Below are 22778 nucleotides of genomic sequence, written 5' to 3' on the forward strand. Positions count from 1 at the left end.
TTCCTTCCCAGCTAGTGAAACAGTGGACAGGAAACAGTGGGCCTTCAATGATAGTATTAAGTGCCTAGGAGACTTAAAGCCCTGGAGACCTCAAACAGGCACACTGGCTCACATGAGAACAGGTTTTGGAGCTGGGATATTCCTGTACGTCTCCGAGCTACCAGCAAGGCACAGGACACTGAAAGAGGTCTGCTGGAAGAGCTGCCCTGAGTAACACATTGCCATAGTGATCCTTCCCCCTCTCATGGGGGGCAACCCCTAGCACTGAAATTGACATTCTGCTAGACTAAGAAAGGCTTTGGCAGATGCCATAGGGAATAAAACTGTCAGCTCTGGGTTCTCCAAACAAAGACATCCCTGTACTAGGAGACTGTCTCCTCCTGTTCCCTGGATCTATGCCCAACAAAACGTCTCCAAAGATATCACTCCCCACAGCTTGGGTCCAACTAAGGGAGAGCAGAGAAGCAGCACAATAAACCAGAGGGAATAAAGTTGTAAGGAGATGGTTCAGTTGTAAAGAGAAAAAAAGACCGGGTTTCCCATCAGCGGGAAAAGCCTTTGTCTCCTTAGATGAGCATACATTTGTAGGCTGTCTTCTGCTCTCTCACAGAATCAAAGACAAGGTACAGTATGGTTTCAGGGATATGTAAACAGGAGTAATGACCTCAAGTTAGGGAGTAGAGAAACTTTTTTTTTGTACCAAGGTTTGAACCCAGGGGCCTTTAACCATAGAGTCACATCCCCAGCTCTTTTTATTTTTTTAGTTTTAAGATAGGGTCTCATTAAGTTGCTTAGGGCCTCACTGAGTTGCTGAGGCTGAACTTGAACTTGTTGAACTCAAACTTGCTGTCCTCCTGCCTCAGCCTCCTGAGCCACTGGGACTTGAGAAACTTTGGACAAAATTCCAGAAAAGCCCCCTAGTAAGGGCCCAAAGAAAAGAATGGTTTTCAGAAAATTGGCAGAAAAGACAATTTAGGTATCTACCTGTAGCAAAATAGATTTGGAAAAAAAAAAAAACATTCCAAACTCTGGTGCAGAGGTAAAAAGAGAGCAGTGATAGATTAATAAAATAATTATCACACCTCCTAATATTTATATCCCTTTGCAATGTGAAGTTGCCACTCCTCTCTCTCGTTCAGAAGTGGAATCTATTTCTTCACCAGAGACTGGGCTGGCCTTGTGGGTTGCTCTGACCAATAAAATGGAGCAGAAGAGACAGATGTCATGCAAGTTCTAAGCCTGGGCCTTGCTGCTTCCCAGCTCGCCCCCAGGAGCTGAGTCCTCAAGCAGAGAAGAGCCTGCTCCCACCTACTGGAGGATGACAGCCCGTGGGAAGGGGGACCGACTGGCACGGCCAAGCAGCACCAACTGTGAGCTATGTGACTGGTCATCTTGACCCCCAGTTCAAACTGTCAAATGACTGTTGCTGCATGAGTGATATCAGGGCAGACCAGAGAAAAATGAGCCGGACTGACCCAGAGTACCAGAAAAAAGAATGAGCTGCTGTTTTAAGTCCCTAAGTTTTGCAGCGGATTGTTCTGCTAGGTTAGGCCGAGAATTGTTCTGCAATAATAGATAAGGTAACAGCTGCAGAAGGGAAGATGGCCTTTGGGGAAGCTGCCCATCACACCCAGTGCTGCCCCTGTCAATCTCCCTCCTAGGAACTGTGGGTACTTTGGATGAGGAGAGATTATTTCATGGGTTTGGATCATGGATTTCCCCTGGTTCATGCTGATAAAATGGTTGCCTTTGATAATAGATAGCAGTAATGGTTTTCTCCTGAGGGGCAAAAGGGATGGGATTATGAGCTAGAAATCTCAAGGGGAAAAAAATAAGGAATTTTTCTTTAAAAAAAAAAAAAAGACAAGGAAAGAAGTGCTGATGTCAAAAGAGCCCATGTCTGGCCTCTGGCTCCAAAGTTTTGTGCAGCACCTGGCACAGAACAGGCCCAAAGACACTGCAGTTCCCACAGCACACTCAGGCTGGGAGAGCTCACAGATTCTCCTTACTGAAGTCACTTATCATGAAATGTGCAGAGAATTGCAACAACACTGCTGACCTCCTGGGCCCCTTGGAACTCATACATTAGTATACTCATTTAACAAATATCTATCATGTGCCAAGCACCCTACTGAGTGCTGAAGACTAGAAGAGAAAGAGATAGACTCTCCCCAAAGATCTCATCTACCAAGGGAGAGAGGAATACAAAATGCAAATAATAAGAGATCAATCATAATTCCATAATTAATTAAAAAGCAACATGAAGAGTTACAGAAACAAGATCCAAGGTACCAGCTTCTCAGTGGGGCCAACTCAACAAAGGTTCCTACTCTTGTAGTACTTGATCTCTACATGACAGATGATGGGATGATGGAGTGATACTTGGTTATTCCCTGTGCCATTTCCCAAACTGGAGGGTCAGCCCAACACACAGGGACATGCACCCCCGACAGGCTCTCATCCTGCCCACTCCACTGGCTTCCTGAGACTGCACACAAAGCCCCACAGTGGGCTCTCAAAGTCTCAGCCTCCCAACATGGAAGAGAAAGCCCAGCCAGCTCCAGATTTCCTGTACAGAATCAGGTAAGAGCCTATCTGTCAACCTCTCACCCATCTACACCAGATTAAGAAAGTGAAACATGAAGGTTAGAGATGGAAGGGGCTCAGAGGACACTCATGGAAAGACTGAGCCCCATGGAATGGGAAATTGAACGAACTACACAGCTCCCCCTAATTGCTGTCTGCACCTACCTCAGCTGCCAGGCTGTGAGAGACCTCGGGTTGGAACCCAGTCTTCCTACTCTCAGTTCAGTGGCCTCTTGGTCACACTCCACTGCCCCTTGTGTCTTTGAAGAAGAGCCAGGAGGAGAAAGAAGAACCAAGGGTGGCTAGGCCTATGCCACTTTGAAATGCTGTCAAAGATTTTGACTTGACTGAACTCTCCCATTAGAGCTCAGGAGCTCCCTCCTGGATTCAGGAGACGGGTCAGGACTGACTCAGCTGTGTGGCCAGGGAACAGTGCCCTGGAGAACCTGGGATGCTGAGATTTACTAATCTTATGACGGCATCAACAGGGTACCTCCACCAGTCTCACCAGAACAAAGGAGGCCTGGTGACTGGTATCTATTTCAGTCTAGAAACGGTCTCCTGAGCCAATGGCTACCTTTAATCTTTATGCACAATGACAATTCCCAAAATAGATTGTTTCCCTTTTTTGCTGTGACTGCTAGGATGCACAGGGCAAGGTCTGCTGTCAACCCCATCAAGATGTACAAGAACTTACAGCATGTATTCTGAGTATTAAAGTTATTCCAGGCTTCAATGTAACTTTCTATTCTTATTTTTTTCCCCTCTCTTTCCCCCAGTTTTCTCAATCCATTTTTTTCCTTGTATGCATGTATTGGAAGTCACCTCAAACCTTTTCTGGGGGAACAATTAAATAAACAAACAGCTGGTTTTAAGAGGACACTGAAAAGAAAGTGCCAAGAGAGAGAATATCTGAACTGTGTATCTTCTTTAACTCAAGAGCGGGAAGACCCACAAAAAATGGAACTGGTATGGAAAAACTTCTACACACACACACACACACACAAAAAAAAAACATTTACGTGGCCTAGAAGCAGGACAGTAAGGAGGAGAACAGTGACCCGGCTCTTCAGACCCTGCCAATGCCAACCATAAAAAAACAGGTCCAGCCCCACTCAGTAAAATACCTTCCATCATCCATGATCGGCAGGCAGAGAACCTGGATCCTTGTTCTCCCTCCAACCCCAGCTACCTGTGCACCTCTGAGCTGGCTGGAGCCTCATTTTCTTTACCTCTAAGGTGAATCTGTGATTTACAGCCCTCCAGCCTCTGACACGACCTAGCTTCCAATAAACCAAACCTCTTCTAGGAGAAGCAGTGAGCACCACCACACTTACACAAGGACATGCTTTAAAGAGGTTCCCCCACCCCCAAAAAATTTTACACACAGCTTCTAAGTTATTATCCCAGTTAAACTCTCAGTAATTCCCCTTTTCCAGTTTGCTGCTTGTGACATTAGGATATGATGGAACGCCAGCTTCACAATGGGATACAATCTTATTAGCAGGAACCTGATTAGATTATATTTCACTGCAGCCCAGGGGCCACTGTATTTCAAGGACAGACAGGCCAGCCGTGCTAGGAGCATGCAGAGACTCGCTCACTCTGCACAGACCTCAGGAATCTGACCCAAGCCTGCGGCAGGCACGACAAAACACAGACAGCACAAGCAAGGGTTCCGACCTTGAGAAGGTGTTCCGGGCGTAGTGCATGATGCTGTCAAAGTCGTAGGTCTCTCCCAGAGAGCTTACTTCCCCAGCTTCCATTTTTAAGAAATTATACTCCTGACCTGTGACACAACACTCTGTTAAGGACTTTGAAAACCAAGGCAGCACCTGAAAGGAGGCAGAGGAGGGAGAGGGAGGGCCCGTAGCACTTCCCGCCACTCTTACCCCAGCCAGTCAAATAACAGGGTTTACAGAGCTTCCTGTTGCTGTTTCTAACAGAAGTTGGAAATTGGAAACTTAACGCAAGCCCTGTGTTCTCCCAGCCCTGCCACCCAACACCCCTCCCCAAATGCCACTTGAAGATCTTGAACTATATTTGCAGGCTGATTAGCACTCAATCTGCTTGCCAAAAAAAAAAAAAAAAAAAAAAAAGTTAAGCTAAAAATCAAAAATTCCATTCTTGCAATTTGAAGGAGGAAATGAAAATGAATCAGAGTTAAATTCAATCCCAAGGACTTCACAGTTTAGATCTCTAAAGCATGTTGAAGGCAACCCTATAACTCAACAAGCAAGTTTCCTGTTAAATATCAACGGTTAAATTTAATTATTTAACGTGAGAAGATATGTTTTTTAAAAATCTAGATGCGTTAGCTGCCTTGGGGCAGAAGGCTTCTAGGCAGAAACACGGCTCTTACACGCACTGGTACCTTAACTGCACTGCAGTTTCAAAACCATGTGTTGCCCAAGTCAGCAAAATGACTCACGACGGCAGCCGGGAGAACTTTCTTTGGCTGATCAGCCCTGATGCTGCAACAGAATTCTGGTTGATTCTGTTCTATTTAGGGAACCGTCTTTTACAACATGGGAAAATCATTATTTCATTTCTGTTCTACAAACTTGAGCAGGTGACTGCCCAAGAAGGCCACAGTAGGACGGACAGTGGCAGTGCTGGCAGCAAGTGCCCACACAATTGGGTCGCTGCCCCATGTTTAGCTGTCAGCTTTGCTCAGCTCCCAGCAGGCCCTCTCCTCCACTCCCTCTTGACCCTGTGGGTGCCACCTTCCTGGATGTGGCTTCCAGACTCTACACAGGCCTCCTTACCTGGCTGGATGTTTTCTCTGATGATGGTGACATGCTGATCTCTGTCTGGCCGGGTGTGCTCATGCCAGAAACCAACCACATGGCCCAGCTCGTGAGCCACGATGCCAAACTTGTCACAGTTTTTGCCAATGGATATGGCCTGGGGTCCCCCTCCTCGACGCCCAACGTAGGAACAACAGCTGGATAATGATAGAAACACTCAGGTCAGCAGGTCAGGATATATCCAGGGCAAGAGGCAAGAACCCCACCCCTCCCCACCCACCCACTGGCACACTTCAGAGGTAAAAGTCCTCCCATTGTTTGACCCCCTGCCGAATACAGAGATGTCCTCAAAAGATGCTTCTCAAACCTTCTGGGAATCTGAAGAAAGAGTTTCCCCTCCTGGAATTAAGCACATGCACCTGAGGCTCGATTGGACCATTTATAAGGACGAGGAAAAGAGACGAGAGAAGGAGGCAGAAGTTCTGGAAAGTGTGCCTCTTAGTACCATTGTTAGAGGAAACAGAGACTCCCTTCTTGGCACAATTCTTTTTTCAACTATTTATTCATTATTCCTAATACACTGTCCAACACTGATTTTGTCAAACTATTAAAATGTCCCATCATCTTATCATCCAGATAACGTCTATTGACCATGTTTCAAAAGATCGAAGTCTCTCATCCGCACATCCAATCTCTATCCAAAGCTAAACATTGCTAACAGTTTCTTGGATGTATTCCCAGACAATTATAAGACAGAAAGACAGACAGACAGATGGACAGATATAAATACAGAGAGACAGAAAGCTATCTTTATATAAGTATATATTTAAATTACACAATACACTATGGACCTTGTTTTTCAGCCTGCCTCTTTCCCTCATTTTTGGCTTTAAAGAGCCCACTGTAGACTTCATTAATTCTTTTCAAAGCAATACAGTACCAAGTTTATTTCTCGGTACTAAATATTTTTATAGCATTAAAATTTACTTCATCGGTCTCTTGCCAAAATACACTTAGTTTTTGCTATTTAAACAAAGCTGCAAGAGAGAAATAAAACAAATAAACCACACCAAAACAAAAGGGAAACAAAGAAAAGCTGGAATCTCTCTTGTTCACGGTAGGGTGAATCCCAAGCAATAGAATTAATGAACAAAAGGATGTGGGCGTTTGAAATTTTGATAATGATTATAAAGCGATATTTTTTTCCATTGTAAAACGCATCATGCTAGTTCTTGTATAAACAAAAGCAATTCATTTTTTTGCCAGTTACTTTTGTGATCAGTCCACCTTAGTAGAGTCTCTTTGGGTTTCTAATGGTTTTTCAATTGATTTTCTGGGTTTTCTAGGCACATGATCACATTAACTTCCAATAACACGAACTTTGCCTTGTTCCTGCCAATATTCATAGTGTTTATTTCATTCTCCTGCCTCATTATATCACTTAGTATTTCCAAAGCAAGGTCAAATCATGGTAGTGACCATAAACATCTTTGGCTTGTTCCTAATTCCAACAGAAATGCTTCTAGGATTGTTACCAATATTGGCTTGTGGTTTCAAATGCAATGATATATAAATGTATTTCATGTGTGTGTGTGTGTGTGTGTGTATATATATATCTTTTTGTAATTGACATCTAGTACTGTGCTACCTCCTTTTTGAAGACAGAAAATGCATGTTGAAACCTGCAGATGCCTTTTAGCACATATTGAGATATGCACATGGTTTCCCTCCTTTGGCCTATCAATCTTGTGAGTAGATTTCCTAATGATGAACTAGTCCTGTATTCCTTAGCCTACGTGGCAACTACTCTTCCTTTTTCCTACTGCTGAGTCTAATGTTTTACTTGATATTTTTCATGACTATTCATATGTGAGATGTCTATAACTTATTTGTTTATTTATTGTTGATGCCCTCCTTGTCATTTTAGGGAAGCAAGCCCACGATAGCTCCTTAGAGGAATTTGAAAATGTTTTTTTTTTCTATGCTCTGAAAAGTTTCAGTAGTATCAGAATATTCGATTCTTGAAGGTATAAAAGAATTCCCCTATGAAACTCTGCATTTGGTTCTTAGGGCAAGAAAGCTTTTTTACCTCCATTTTTCAATTTCTTTCAAAGCCACTGATGTGCACCAGTACTTTATATTTACCTTGAAGTCATTCACATTATCAAGATTTTCACATTTGTTGCCCTGGAATGTTGCAAAGTACTCTTTTATAATCATAAAATCTTTTCCATTTCTAATGTTGTGTGTTTCTGTGCTGCCACTTTTGGTCTCAGTTACACCAACAAGTGGTTTATCCGTTGTCTCTTGTTTATTCAAAGATTTCACTCTTGAATTTATTAGCCTTATAATGTCTCCTTGTGCTCTCATTAGTTTTTTTTGTTGTTGTTGTTATTGTGACAACTGTGGTTTATATCTATTTTATTTATTGTAGCTTACTTCTCTTAATTGGATACTTATTTCTTAAGTATTGGTGTGGATATTTTGTGGATAAGGCCTTGGCCTTATCTATTTCATTTTGAACCATACGGCTTTCATTATCTAGACATTCTGCCATGTTAATCTTGATTTTTGTAAGACCTAAGAGCTATTAAAAAAAAAGTAATGGTAATTCTATTTTTATTATTGTGTCCAGTTTCATTGCTTTGAATCTGAGAATATTTTAATGTTATTTCTGCCTTTTAGGGCCTACTGAGATGTTCTTAATGCTGAATAGATGGACAAGGTCAATACACCTTCAACATGCACTTTAAAAAGATGTTACAGAATACAACAGACCTACAGAGTCAGTATTCATAGTGTTTATTTCATTCTCCTGCCAACTGTATTAATTATACTTTTTAGATCCTCTATAATTCTCTACTTATTTTTTTAGTCAACTTGATGCTAACCTACTTGATGAAAGTGAAGTAAATCTCCTGCTGCTGGTATTTCTGTCAATTTCCCCTTGGATACCCAAGGCTTGTTTTGTGACTCTTAATGCTATGCCATTTAGTGCATAAATATTTGTGACACATATTCTCACCATAACTTGTACCCTTCCTTATTATAAAGTGTCACTTTTTTTTTTTAACACTTTCTAACTTCAAAAATGACAACAGGGCTGGGAATGTAGCTCAGTGAGAGACCTTGCTTAGCATGGGCGAAGACCCTGGGTTCAATCCCCAGCACCACAAAATAAATAAATGCATAATAAAAACAAAAACCCAAACAAGAAAAGCCTCATCTATAATTACAATCAGGATGCCAACTTCCCTTTGCTAGTGTTTGTCTGTACACCTCCTTTCTTTTGCTTTTAAACCTCTCTGGGTTATGGACCCGGCTCATGATTCTAAGCTTATATGTAGAGCATGCAGTTCGATTTTGATTTTTGACCTTAAATGGAAACCTTTCTTTTTCACTAGAGAGTACCTCACACATTTATCAGCATAACAGATATCTTTTTTCATAATTCAGTCATTTTCTTGTGTGTAATGTTTCTGTAGGAAGTGTGTAAGGCTATGCAGAATTTTGCATCTATGTACATTCATTCTTGAGAAAGGACAGCTTTTTCCAGCTATCGGCTTCTCAGTGGGATCAGAAGTTAAAAGCCACGGGCCTAACCTTTCTTCATATAAAATACAACCTATTGCACTCCTAGAAATGGGACCCACTAAGAGTAGGTCTTCCTGGAGTCACTCTGGACTCATCTGCTTTGTAAATGGATTGCAATTTCACTGAGGGCAAGGAGAGTTTCCAGCAAACCCTCGACACCTAGAAATCACCACCTTAGTGTTACAGAGGAATTCAAGACTCATGCACCTCTGATTCTGCTAAGAGGGTCTTGCTTCTGTGTACTCACCCACAGTTCCTGTAACTGAAAACGATAAAGCTTTCCTCGTCTGTCCTCTCTATGAAGGTCACACAGGTGTGCTTTTCCCAGTGTCTCATGGCCTGCTTAAAAATGGCCCTCTGGCTGCCTGGAACGACAGGGCAAGGGCTGATCACTTCATACCTGGGGCCATGCCTTCCTTAAACATGCTGGCCTAAGTCTGCTCTGATGATCAAAGAAAACAGACCTGCTAATAATATTGTAATGTTTGCTTGAAATGTAATAAGAGCAGATTTTAAATCTGCTCCATCCCCACACACATACCCCAAATGGTAACTACAGGTGGTGATGGATGTGTTAATTAATTTAATTGTGGTGATCATTACATAATGGAATCATGTATCAAATTACCACTTTGTACACCTTGAATATATATAATTTTATCAATTAAATATCTTTCAGCTTTTCAAAAAGCTTTCAAAAAACATAGGTATTTGGGAAGTACAAACAGGGCTGAGGCTAGGAGTTAGAGTGTTAGAGGGGTACAAATAAGTAAATTAAATTAAATTAAATTAAAACATAAAAAACTGAAATAAACTCCTGCCATAGTCTAGAAGAAGCTTTCAAAAAACATAGGTATTTGGGAAGTACAAACAGGGCTGAGGCTAGGAGTTAGAGTGTTAGAGGGGTACAAATAAGTAAATTAAATTAAATTAAATTAAAACATAAAAAACTGAAATAAACTCCTGCCATAGTCTAGAAGATGTGGGCACCTTGTCATATTTTCCCCCAAAACATAGACACAGAATAAAGAATAACAGCTGTCCACTCTTCTTGACATCTTGACATTTTCAGTTCAATTTGTTGATGGCTAAATTACTCATCAAAATAGCAATCCTACGTATTAAAGAACAACAAAATCCTAATATATACCATTAGTTCATTCTGATGAAGGTAATATAATCTGTGGTCAGATGATCACAGAAGGTAATATAATCTATGGTCAGAACACAATTAAGATACCAAAAACAATAGCAGCCATTCATAATCCTACTTTTCGGTTCCTTAGGCATATATACTTTTCTGCTTTAGAACTGGGGGCTCCCCAAGGGCAGGACAAAGTCCTAGTCATCTCTTTACTGCAGCACTTAATGATGCAGCTGGCTCTAGGAAGTGTGGGTAATGCCACCAAGAAGAGACAAAGGGGCAGCTCCATGCTCCTTCCAGGCTCCAGGGGACCACTCTCCAGGTCTGTGTAGTTCTTTCACCAACTTGCTCATCTGTGGTTCTCAGTGGCCATGGCAGGTCATCAGGACACCTCCTTTTATCAAATACCTCTTATAGTAGAAGTCACAGAGTCACAGGGATCTGAAGGACTCATAAAGGGCACTGAGAACCTGGGGGCTCACTCGGTGGCTTTCACTGAGGTGTTCAACTCTGGCTGTACTGGCCACAGGCCTGCCATGGACAGATTTTGCTTCTTCTGGGCCAGGCCCTGTCCTAGGTGCTGGAGATGTGGGAGAGAAAATAGGAAGGAAAAAAAAACCCAGCCCCCACAGAGCTCAGGCAGAGGCGAAAAGCAACCAGAAATAAGAAGGGAAGTCATTTTGGGTGATGATAAGTGCCGTAAAGGTTCTAAACTAGGCTCTGGGACACCTGATGGGGTCATGGGGAGGCAGAGGGACTTTCTATGGATGTGTGTACCTTCATGTGAGACTTGACTGATTAGAAGCAGCCAGCCATGCAAAGCTCTTGGCAAACAGAAGGGCAAGTGCCAGCCTACATGTGCCAAGGGGGCTGGAGGTGGGCATGTTCTGGAACGGGAAGATGGCTGCTGAGGCCAAAGCATAGGGACTAGGGAAAAGGAGGAGAAGGTAGAAGACCAGGAAGCGGGGGAGGCAGGCCACCAGGGGACAGCCTGGTAGGCCGTGATGGGTGGTTTCAGAGGCAATGGGAAGCCAATGGGATGACTCACATATTCTAAAGACAATAATACTAACAGGAAATACTAATTACTATGTGCTACACCCAATTCTAAGTGCTTTATCTATATTAATTTATTTGATTCTGAAAACATCTCTGTGGGATGGGAAATGTCGTTATTTGAACCCAGGGAGTCATGCCACATCGTGTCACCTCTATTGGCACCCCCTGCTTGCCCCGGAGAGCACTACTCTGATGGGTGTTGATAAGGGACTACTAGTGCTCATCTGGGCAGAAGATGACAGGCTACCATGTGCAGCCACTTGTGCTGCCCTTTGTGTCTGGGGGTGGGAGTTGGCTTGTCTTCATATGCTTATAGTGCAAACCCCATCTGTCCTTCAGGACCAGGGTGATTTGTCCCTACCTAATCCTTGAGAACAAGGTGACCACTTTGAGAATACAGCCCTAAAAGAGATTGTGGTTTCCCTGGGAACAAGAGAACCTAGGCAGATTGGGACTGCTGTGGTCCTGGTATTCACTCTGTCCCTCCCAAGTCCCTCCTGGAAGGATGCTCTCAACCCTGGGAGCCAGAGCACCCAGCCCCAAAGCAGCCTTATTTGGGGCTACTGACCAGTGAAGTTCCCTCCGATGACATAGGGGATGACGCCTCCAGGCCATATCCTCTCTGTTCTTGAAGTTGTGGCTCTTCGGACCCGGGCAGAGAAGGTCTTGGCTGTGGCATCCAAGGTCCCAGGGCTGTGCAGAAGCATTATGTCCTCCTTGCCATCTGCAAGACAGTCAGGGCAACATGTACTTTGCCCTCTGATTTCTCTTGTGCATTACCTTAAGACTGCATGAACCACGAAGCCACAGAGGGGCATTAAAACCTGCATACTAAGGTGGGGGAGGCATTTCAACATGCAGGGTTTCGTCCTGGGTGGTGGCATTCCAAATGAGAGGAAGAGGAAGTATAGTAATGGACCAGCCTCTAATGGGAGAGGGTCTGGCTTGTTTGAGGCATTGAAAGGTGCCCCCTGGGGCCACAGACTAGATCCCTCTGTGTGAGGCCAGATTGGGGTGAACTTTCTTTTCAAAGCCATGAGCTTTTGGGGGAGCAAGCTGAGTCAGTCCTTTGCCTTGACTCAAGATGGTCAATGTTGCAAATATTGAAATAATTTGTCCAGTACAGCAAAGAAAGTGCACCAGAGTGTGATGCTGCAAAAATAAATTATTTGTAAGATAAACCCTGGAAAAAACAGAGCCTCATAAAACCTCCCAGCTCTCCCCAGTGTCTGGTTACATCTGGACCGGTAAGAGAAGAATGTAGGAAACAAACAGAAGTTTGATTTAAGGTTCTGAGTCCAAGCATTAGACTTCTGGAAATAGCAGAGGTGGACAGGTGGAATAGAATGTGTAAGCTTGGGGCCAACGCATACCTAAATCCACACTTGTGTTATTCATCATTCAGATAATTTGTGGTTTTGTAAAAACAAAAGGTCTGCTTGCCTGGAATCCCTCATCGGTCTCACCTGGGGCATTTTTGCTTTAGTTTTCATTCCACCCCCTAAAAATCAGGGTTTTTTAAAAAATTCTTTTCATTTTTTTTACTTCATTAATTTTATTTATTTATTATTTTCTTCTCTTTTCATTTTTTTATTCTGATGTTTCCTTTCTAGCTTCTTTTTTCTTTCTTTTCTTCTCCTTTTTTTTTTTTTAAATTGAGATATTGCAGGGGATGTAGCTCACTTGGTAGAGTGCTTGCCTTGCATGCACAAGATCCTGGGTTCAATCCCCAGCATCCCCCCCGGCCCCCCCCCCCCAAAAAAAAAGCAGCAAGAAAAAAAAATCGAGATATAATTCACAATCATAATATTCACCCTTTTATAGTGTACAATTCAGTGGTTTTTAGTGTATTCACAAAGTTGTGCGAGCATCACCACTATCCAGTTGTACAATGTTCTCATCACTCCAAAGAAATCCCTGTATCTGTTCAGTCTCTCCCTACAGCTCCCTTTCCAGACCTTGGCAGCCAGTGGTCTCCTTTGTTTCTATGGATGTGTCTATCATAAATGGAATCATGCCCCAGGTGCCTTTTGTGTCTAGCTCCTTTCAGTTGGTACGTTTTTCAGGTTCATCCATGTTGTAACATGAATCAGTTCTTCACTTCATTTTATGGTTAAATAATATTCCATTGTATGGATATACCACATTTTGTTTATCCATTCTTCAGCTGATGGACATTTGAATTGTTTCCCCTTTTTGGCTATTATGAACAACACTGTGAAAAGCATTCACATGCACTTTTTTTTGGACTGACTTTTCCATTCTGTTGCAAATATGCCTAGGCATGAACTTGCTGAGTCCTAGGCAACTCTATTTAACCTTTTGTAGAACTACCAGATTTTTCACAGCAGCGGCACTGTTTCAAATCCTCGCAGCAATGCACCAGGTTCCTTGTTAACACTTGGTATTGTCAGTCTTTTTTTTATTATAGTCATCCTAATGTGTGCGATGTGGTATGTCATTGTAGTTTTCATTTGTATTTCCCTGACGACAAATAACATTGAACATCTCAGATATGTTTATTGGTTATTTGTGTATCTAGTCACATCCTTTGTCCACAACTTAACTGTTTTATTTCTCATTATATTACAATAATTATTCTTTTTATTTGCTTGTTTTTCTGGTGCTGGGGCTCAAACTTGGGGCTTTGAGCGTGCTAGGCAAGCTTTCCACCCCTGAATTGCATACCTAGCCTTAATTGCTTGTAATATGTTAGGCACCACAAATCTTTAAATACATGAATTCTAAATATTTTCTCCCATCCTTTAGATTGCCTTATCACTCTTTATGTTAGCATCACTTAAAGTATAAAAGTTGTAAACTTTGATGAGGTCTAATTTATCTATTTTTTTCTCTTGTTTATGCCTTTGTTGTCATATCCAAGAAACCATAGCTTAATACAAGGTCACAAAGACTTTTACCTGTGTTTTCTTTTAAGAGTTCTAGAGTTTTAGCTTTTATATATAGGTCTCTGATCAATTTTAGTTAATTTTTATATATGGTAAGAAGTAGGGGTCCAACTTTATTCCTTTGCATGTGGATATCAAGTTATTCTGGAGCAACTTTTGGAAAAGACTAGTTTTTCCCCATGGAATTGTTTTGGCAAACCTGTCAAATATGAATGCTTAGCACATAAGTTTTCAACCTTTCATATATATATATATATATATATATTTATATATATGTATGTATGTGTGTATATATATATATTTATATATATATTTATTTATATATATATGTATATTTAGATGTAGGTGGACACAATACCTTTATTTTATTTATTTATATGTGGTGCTGAGGATCGAATTCAGGGCCTCACACTTGCCAGGCGAGTGCTCTACCATTGAGCCACAACCCAGACCTCTTATTTTCTAATATTAACATTTTTAAGTCTTCCATTTTTTCTCTTCTCTTTACCTACATCCCACATTTTGATATGTACCTTTTCAATGTTAGGTACTAATACATTCTATAAGTTCCATTTAGACTTTCTTCTTTGACCCTGGAATTATTTAGCAGTGTGATTTTTAAAAATTTTTTAAATTTGTTCTAATTAGTTATACATGACAGTAGAATGCATTTTGACACATCATACACAAATGGAGCACAACTTCTCATTCCTCTGGCTGAACATGATGCAGTCACACCAGTTGTGTAATCACACATGTACATAGGGTAATAATATCCATTTTATTCCCACCCCCACACACCTTCCCCTCCCCACACTCCCTTGGCCCAATCCAAAGTTCCTCCATTCTTCCCTACCCTGCCCCCATTATGGATCAGCATCCACTTATCAGAGAAATCATTTGGCCTTTGGTTTTTAGGATTTGGTTTATTTCACTTAGCACAATATTCTCCAGCTCCATTCATTTACCTGCAAATGCCATAATTTCATTCTTCTTAAGGCTGAGTAATTAATATTCCGTTGTGTATATGTACCACATTTTCTTTATCCATTCACCTAACAGTGTGATTTTTAATGTCTAAATATTTGTCTCTGTGTGTCATTGATTTCTAACACTGCATTGTGTTCCAAGGACCTGTTGTCCAAGAGAGGAATCAACATTTTTTTTTTCTACAAGAGGTCAGATAGTAAATATTTTAAGATTTGTGGATTATATATTCTCTGTTGCAAATGCTCAACTGTGCCATTATGGTACAAAAGCAGTCAAAGACAATATGGAAGTGAATGTGGTAGTTGTGTTTAAGCAATCTAGAGCAAAAATGTACCCCTGAGCTCTCAAAAGAGCATTATGTTATAAAATCTGAGTGAGCCTGAGCCCTGAATCTCAGCTTTCTGCCGCATCATGTGATCACTCCCTCTCATTACAAATACTTAGAGCAATTAAAAAGAAGTCACACAGTTATACTTTTAAGATTACAATGTTTAATGTTTACCAAGTTAAATTTCTACCAACTAGCAGGATAACAGATGAGTTTCTGGGACTCAGCCACATGGAAGGGAATGTTTACTGTTCTATCCCAACTACACCACAAGCCAGACAACTTCTGGCATTTCCCACTTTTGTATTTTCTTCATTTCCACCTTTGCCCAAGTCATCTGGTTTTTCATGGACTACCATTGTGCGGCCAACGATGGCATGCTCTCCTGAGAGTGAGATCAAAGAATCCTCAACGGACACATTGACCATACCATCTATGTCAGCAGTCACATTGTCCAGGTCTCTGACATTCCTTTCTTCATCCATTGACCCACCATGTTGTTTGGACTGAGGATTAAAGTGAGAACCTGCATTTGTACCGCCTTCTGCATTATCTCTCAACTGATGGACATGGAACCTGTGCTGCCCTTCAGCCAATCCTATAATGTGTCCCGATACTAAAACTTTATTTGCCTTCTGCTTGAAGTGGATGGTGCCCTGCACTGGACCATTGTCCTTCAGCATGCACACGGCCTTCATTGCCATAACTCACTAGAGGAGTGCGACAGTCTGACCCCAAACATTGCTAAGTAGTTGTGACAATGTCGCAGGAGATGCTGGCACAGGATCATTCCTTCTCATACATGCTTTGGTCATTGTTTTGCCGTGAGGTCCTCACCAGAGTTGAGCACCATGCTCTTCAATCTTCAGAACTCTGAACTAAATCTTTTTTTCTTTAAAAGTAGCCTGCTGCAGGTATTTCCTTATAGTGATAAAAATGTACTAACAACAGCTACTGAGAAAAATGCTTTAGATAACCTCCAGACCTACCTAAGGTGAACTGTTGTTTTCTCCTTTGTTCTTCATTTTTGCTCTAGATTGCTTAAAACTATGTTGGTTAAGTGATACAAGTTTAGGATTTGTTTTAAATAAAACAAATAGATAAACTATTTGTTTTATCATTACTGGCCCTCTTTATAATGATAATAATAATGTTCACCTATATGAAAGATTATTTTTTACCATATTAGGTTTTTCCCACTACTGTTTACCTCAGATGTCATTTTCCCATCCATTTATTTTCAATCTTTTTGTGTAATTATGTCTTTTCTAGTCAGACAACTTTCCACAACGAACAATAGAACTTTGCAATGATAGAATAGTTTCTTGTAAAATGAAATTTTTATAGAGATAGACTGTAGATTCACACACAGATATAAGACATAAAAGAGAGAGATTTTGTGTACGCTTTGCTCAGTTTCTCCTAATGGTAACATTTATAAAACTATGGTCCAATATCAACTAGGATATGCATATTGACACAACCCACTGATTTCATCATTGTTACTTGTGTGTGTATGTGTGTGTGTGTGTTCGCGCGCACGCATAGTTCTACACAATGTTATCATACATGGACTTTGTGTGTGTCTACTACTATATTCACGACACAGAACAGGAACAGTTCCATCACCAAAGATTCTTAATGTTGCTATTTTATAATCACATCTACCTCCCTCCCTCCTTCCACCTACCCATTGTCTGCCCCATTTCTAAACTTCTCTCATTCAAAGACGTATACATGGAATCATGTGGTATATAACCTTTGGGGATTGGCTTTTACCACTCAGCATAATTCCTTGGAAAGTCATCCAGGATGTGTTTATGAAGTTTCTTTTGTTTCTGAGTAGCTGTGCTTAGAATGCATGGACCACAGTTTTGCTTAATTATTCAACTACTGAAAGACATCTGGGTTGTTTCTTGCTATTCCAGATAAAGCTCCTGTGAATACTCAAGCTTCTCCATTTATCTAGATCTTCCTTGATTTCTTTTGTCAGCATTTGTAAATTTTCATCATACAAATCCTATATTTTGGTAAGTGTATATCTAAGTATCTCATTTTCTTTGTAGTGACTGTAAGGGTATTGGTTTTAAAATTTTTGCTTTTGCATATTTGTTGTTTGGTGGTCTTGTATTCTGCCATCTTGCTAAGTTCATTTACTTGTTCTAGGAGTTTTTAATTTGGTTTTCTTATGGATTCCTTGGGTTCTTCTACATAGACAAACATCATTTATAAATACGGACAACATTTTTATTCTTCCTTTGCAATTTGTATGTCTTTTATTTGTTTTCTTGCTTTATTGCAGTGTCTAGAACTTCCAGAACTATCTTGAATAAGGGTGTCAAGAGCAGGCATCCTTGTCTTGTTCTGGATCTCAGTAAGGAAAGCATTGAGTTTTTTACAATTAAGTATGACACAAACTCTAAGTCCTTCTGTAGAGAGTTTATATCAAATTAAGACAAATCCTTTCTATTCTTAACTTGCTGACATTTAATCCTGAATAAGTGTTAGATTTTGTTAAATATTTTTTTCTGTATCAAATTGATTTGAGATCACCAGATTGTTCTTTTTTAGCTTGTTGATACAGTGGGCTATATACATAAATATTGATTTTCAAATGTTAAAACAGCCTTGCATTCCTGGAATAAATCCCACTTGGTTACGGTATGTAATTCTTTTTATACATTACTGGATTTGATTTGCAAATATTTTATTTAGGATTTCTGCATGTAAGCTTAGCTAGGTTTAGGTGGGGCTCTTTTAAACAGTAAATATCCAGAGTGTATTTCCTGAGATTATTTTAACAAGTGAATTCCATTATGTATTTTATAAGTTATATGCCTGGATATTTGCCTTCCTTTCATTTTGTGCTTTCTTTTTTTTTCCTTTTATCCGTTTCCCCCTTTTTTCTTCTTTCCTGATTTCTATTGAATTTCTACATTTTATAGACTTCCTTTTTACTTCTATTGTTCCCTTTATGTTTTACATAGCATTGCCTTTGATTTTTAACTTCATGTTTGATTTAACAAAGTATAAAGAATTAGTGAACAAGAAGATGAATCAGAAGAAACCAGAGGCCCCTGTTTCATTTTGAAAAACAAAAGGGTCTTAAAGACACAGAAAACTCCAATTTTTCGTGTTATTGGTTACTTGCTTTCAAGTTCCAAAATCAGTCTCTATTATCAAGGCCTGGTTTGTGTGTCTGCAATATAGATGTATAGCTATCTTCAAATCCACCCATTTCCTTGCTCACTGCTACTTCCTCCATCCCATTTCTCCTACCTGGAAATGTCTCTTTTAATATTCTTTCATGGTAAGAGTGTATTCCAGTGCCTGTGGCCCTCATTGTTGCCAGTGGGAACTGTATTTTTAGTTTAATGGTCATTTCATTTCCCATATGTCTCATCTTTTCTTGGTTTCCTTCTTTTGCCCTTTGTCTTTGGTGTTCCTTGGCATCACTATAATTGTCTATATATAGGTAGATTTATCTTACTTCTCTATTTGGGATTTAGTACCATTCTAAAAATTTCACATCTTCCTTCAATTCTGGAAAATTCTATTCATCGTAGGTTTTATTTGGCCTTTCCCCCAGTCTCTGCACAAGCGTCATCTCACCTTCTAGAATTCTTACTGATTACCCATTGGACGTTGCCATTTTAACCTCCATGTCTCTTCACATGTTTTTCACATTTTATTTACATCTCTTTGTATATTTCCTCAGATCTATTTTTACCTCCCCTTTTCTTTCTTTAGTTGTGTTCAACATAGGATTTTAATCTTGTTCCAGTCTCAATTAATACAGTCATCATTTATTGAAGACTTATGTTGGTGCTTTTTCAAATAAGTCTTCTCTTTTCCATACTGTCTTGTTTTTCCCCTCCACTACAGTGTCTAGATCTTCTTCTGGTTCATTATTCATTTTAGTTACATCGATTGCCATTCCTTCAGGTTGTCTTATCTTTGAATATCTTGAGATACCAGTTCTTCAATTTGTTGTATCTGCTGATTCTCCTTCATGGACTAGCTTTTTGTGTTTCTAACATTTTAAAGTTCATTTTAAAGCAAAGGTGTTCCTTTCTTCCAAGAATACCAAGTGCCCTGGATCACGGGTGTGACCCTAGTTTACATTTGTTTCAGAGCTCTTGGGATTCTATGGATCCCAGATCAGTTTTTATATTGATTTCTCACTTTGGAGTTTCCATATACAGGAAGTATCATACCTGCATGTGAAACAGGTTTGGGGATTAAGTCTCTTGAAAATGATATTTTTGCCTCCAAAATTAGAGCCTGTGAAAGATAACAATATTTGTTTCCACTCCTCTGAGCCCTCTGAGGGCATTTGATGCATCTCCATCTCTACTTCCTGCCTCACCTGGGATAAAAGCCACATCTTCTGGATCTCTATAGACATAACATGGCCAATAAAACAGCAGTCCCTGGCTCCTCATATTCCAGTCCAGTTTCTGTGTCCTCTGCATAGTTTCACAACCATCTGAAGCTCAGTTCTATGAGGCTAACTTTCCTATTATCTTCTCATCATGGCCATTTACTGGGGTTTTTTCTCCCCCTTAAACTTCACTTCATATTTCTGATTTGGGGTGGTAGAAAGGTTTGTTTGTTTTCCCCCCAACATTTCTACGCTGGTGTAAGAGTTACCTAGTTTAATTGGTCATATTTCCCAGTGCAGAAAGTTGATATTTAATATATTTTTAAACCTGAAATTAATTGTTTAACTGCTAGAATTTCTAGAACAGAAGTCATACACTTGCAGTCTTGGGATCAACCCAACCCACAGATGTGTTTTGTTTGGCCTAGACACTCTGGCCCACACTATGTTTTTTTTCAAAAAATCTCACTTTGGAAGCCAAAGTTTTAAAATCAAGGGATTTCACATAACAATCCAGATTTTCTAGTTTTACTTTAAAAACGGAAAGATCTGGCAACAGTGAGTCCATCTTCCACCATAGTACAACCCACTGGAGTAAAGGAGCACCTGTTCCCGGTAGTCAGGGGACGGGGACTTGTTTTCCTGTTTGCCAGAACCCCTCTCCCCGTTTCATGCTGCCCCATTCAGCCCACTTCCCCCGACTGCCTGGCCCTATGCATATTCCAATTTGCTATCCCAGCCCTAGAATCTGGTGCATCAAGGTTTCCAGTGTGAATTGTTCCAGTAGAATGGAAGTTCCATGAGAGCATGAGCCGTGATGGGCTTGTTCACCCTCCATGCTCCAGACCCCGCACCGTGCCTGGCTGGTGCTAAGCATCCAGGATATTTGTATTTTGAATGAATGAAAGAATGGATGAGCCATTCTAAAAATAAACAGCCCAACAGTCCAAACAATTCTGTGGCGGAAACCTCTCCGAAATGTTGGCAAGGCTGAAGCCCTTAATGTTTACATCCTGAGAATCATCATGTCTTAAGTAATCACAGGCAGCGATGTAGCAAGTGGAAGTTTGTTATTCGTTTCCCATATGGTTTTCAACAAGTCTCTTAATTTTCCTCTGCTGCCAATTCTTCTTTGGGCAAAAATATTTCTCTATTCGAGGGAATAACACCAAGACATCCCAGGCCGCTCGGACAAGCTGTGCTACATAAACATGTGACCCAGTATTGTAAGGGTTGATTTCATGCGGCCGAGTCAGCATGGGAAAATCTTAAGTGCACCTGGAAAGAGACTGGGGTGTAATTTCCAGAGATGGGTTATTGAATGACAGCTTCCCCTTCGGTCCAGTGAGAAATTTAATTTGCTGAGGACTCAACACAGGAAGCATTTGCCGATTAAAAATATGTCTAAACAGATGTTCTGCTTAGCCTGGAAGGAGGATCTTAATGCAACTGTCATTATTGGATTTTCTTGGATTACTACTATCTGGAATTGGAGTCCAAATAGAAGGATGTAATTATTTATTATGGCCAAGAGTCCTGCATTTGAAGAGGAGCTCAGGGGCGTCTGAAAGGATTTAACACGCTGGGGGTGGAGGAGGGAGGGGGATAAAGCCCATTTAAATTCTCTGGCTCTGGGAGGGGCCCTTTCCTCTCTGACAGAGCAAAACGGCATAACTGTTCAGTGTTCCATTTCCGGCTGAAGGCACAGCCATGTCATAAACAGAACCAGGCCTGGTCCGGCATTCTCAAGCAAGCAACCGCAATCTTCAGATTAAGCAGAGGGTCACTCCTACACTGAAAGTATGCACCTGACTGTCCGGCCATCTGCAAAATCCTCACCCCATAACAGATGGACGAATCCACACCTTACCTGTCCCAATCCTGAAAAACTCAAGAGCAGCCCCTTGGTAAAAAGGAAGATAGTAGATTATCCTACACAAGGGTTCTCAACCTGGCTGCACAGCTAAGAGTCAGATAGAAGCTTTTTAAAATGCTGGTGCGGTCCTCTGCCCAAGGATTTCGACTCAACAGGCCTATCTTAGAGTAAAGGCATCTGCAGTTTTTAAATCTCCCCACTGTTGACCAAGCTCAGTGAAGTCTGGGAACCACTGATAGGGCTCAAAGGTTAAGACAAAGGTATTTGGGAGCAAGGGAACTTAAGCTCAAGAAAAGTGCTGCCATTTGCTACCTGTGTGGCTTTGAATAAACCACTTCCCCTTCTGAACCTGACTTCCAGTGAGCATTGAGCTGGCCAAAGGACATCGAACACCTGCGGTGAGGAGGGGCTTGGTGTGAGCTACAGTGATTACTATGACGGTCTGGATTGGGGACAGGTTAAAATGTGGGCCTGAAGCTAGTCAGGCTTGGTGATTACACCCAAATGCACAGCCACAGGTGACATGCCAGGGGCATTTTGCACCCAAGTTTGTGGGCCCCTTGTTCCTCGGTGCAACCAGATTCCATTATTCTTTACTGCAGCACAAAGGCCTGAGGGCCTACAACTGAAGGGAAAGTTCCATTCTCTTTTATGAATATGATTCTAGAAATACAGTTCTGTCCAGCCACAGTTCCACTGTGGAGCAGTGACAGACTCCATTTCATCCATCTCATTCTCGGCCACCGAAAGCTAAGCTCCCATCTCTAAGGGAAGGGGCTTCTCTGACCAAAGCCTCTGCCAGGGGGTGCTGAGAGAGCTGTTCAGCAATTCTCTCTCTCTCTCTCACACACACACACAGACACACACACACACACACATACACACACAATGCTGCAGGCACAAATCCCCACCGTCAGGGCTGAAGGGAGCCACATAATGCCAGGAAATAAACCTGTGGCTGAAACCAGCGGCCCGGACGCTTCCCCCAGAGCCTTTCTCCTGCTTGGGCGGTCTCTTGTTCTCGGGGAGCGGAAGGGGGGTAGGTTGCAATTAAAGAGGAATCTGAGATTGGCACACTTATCTATCATTCAAGCAAAAACAAGAGGCACACCAGGCTGGTGCCCAACATTGTCCTGAAGGGTCGGGATGGGAAGGATC

The 22778-nt window shown here is 41.2% G+C and overlaps 2 protein-coding genes and 1 non-coding gene across 3 annotated transcripts in view; 1 reads left to right on the forward strand and 2 right to left on the reverse strand.

The window, feature by feature from the left end:
- Tll2 (tolloid like 2) overlaps window positions 1-22778 on the reverse strand; it is a 126071-nt gene that overhangs the window by 38626 nt on the left and 64667 nt on the right. Inside the window, exons 4-7 of the mRNA XM_046450269.2 lie at window positions 11702-11857; window positions 9178-9295; window positions 5355-5533; window positions 4270-4375 (exon numbers count right to left, since the gene is read on the reverse strand). Of these exons, the coding sequence (XP_046306225.2) occupies window positions 4270-4375; window positions 5355-5533; window positions 9178-9295; window positions 11702-11857 (559 nt within the window). The remainder of the gene's footprint in view (window positions 1-4269; window positions 4376-5354; window positions 5534-9177; window positions 9296-11701; window positions 11858-22778) is intronic.
- Window positions 12802-12874, forward strand: Trnaa-ugc (transfer RNA alanine (anticodon UGC)). The gene has a single exon. It is a non-coding gene; the product is annotated as a tRNA-Ala (tRNA).
- On the reverse strand, window positions 15003-16324 carry LOC124096419 (superoxide dismutase [Cu-Zn]-like). Its single transcript, XM_046450271.2, has one exon. It carries the CDS (start codon window positions 16062-16064, stop codon window positions 15606-15608), a length of 459 nt encoding a protein of 152 aa, XP_046306227.1. The 5' UTR covers window positions 16065-16324; the 3' UTR covers window positions 15003-15605.

Source organism: Marmota monax, unplaced genomic scaffold, assembly GCF_021218885.2.
Source record: "Marmota monax isolate L192 unplaced genomic scaffold, Marmota_monax_Labrador192_F-V1.1 WCK01_AAM20220418_F8-fsc00004, whole genome shotgun sequence".
Taxonomy (NCBI): Eukaryota; Metazoa; Chordata; class Mammalia; order Rodentia; family Sciuridae; genus Marmota; species Marmota monax.

Bases quoted from the DNA above. Each gene is read 5' to 3' on its own strand.
- LOC124096419 (XM_046450271.2), bottom strand. From the start codon at position 16,064: ATGGCAATGAAGGCCGTGTGCATGCTGAAGGACAATGGTCCAGTGCAG.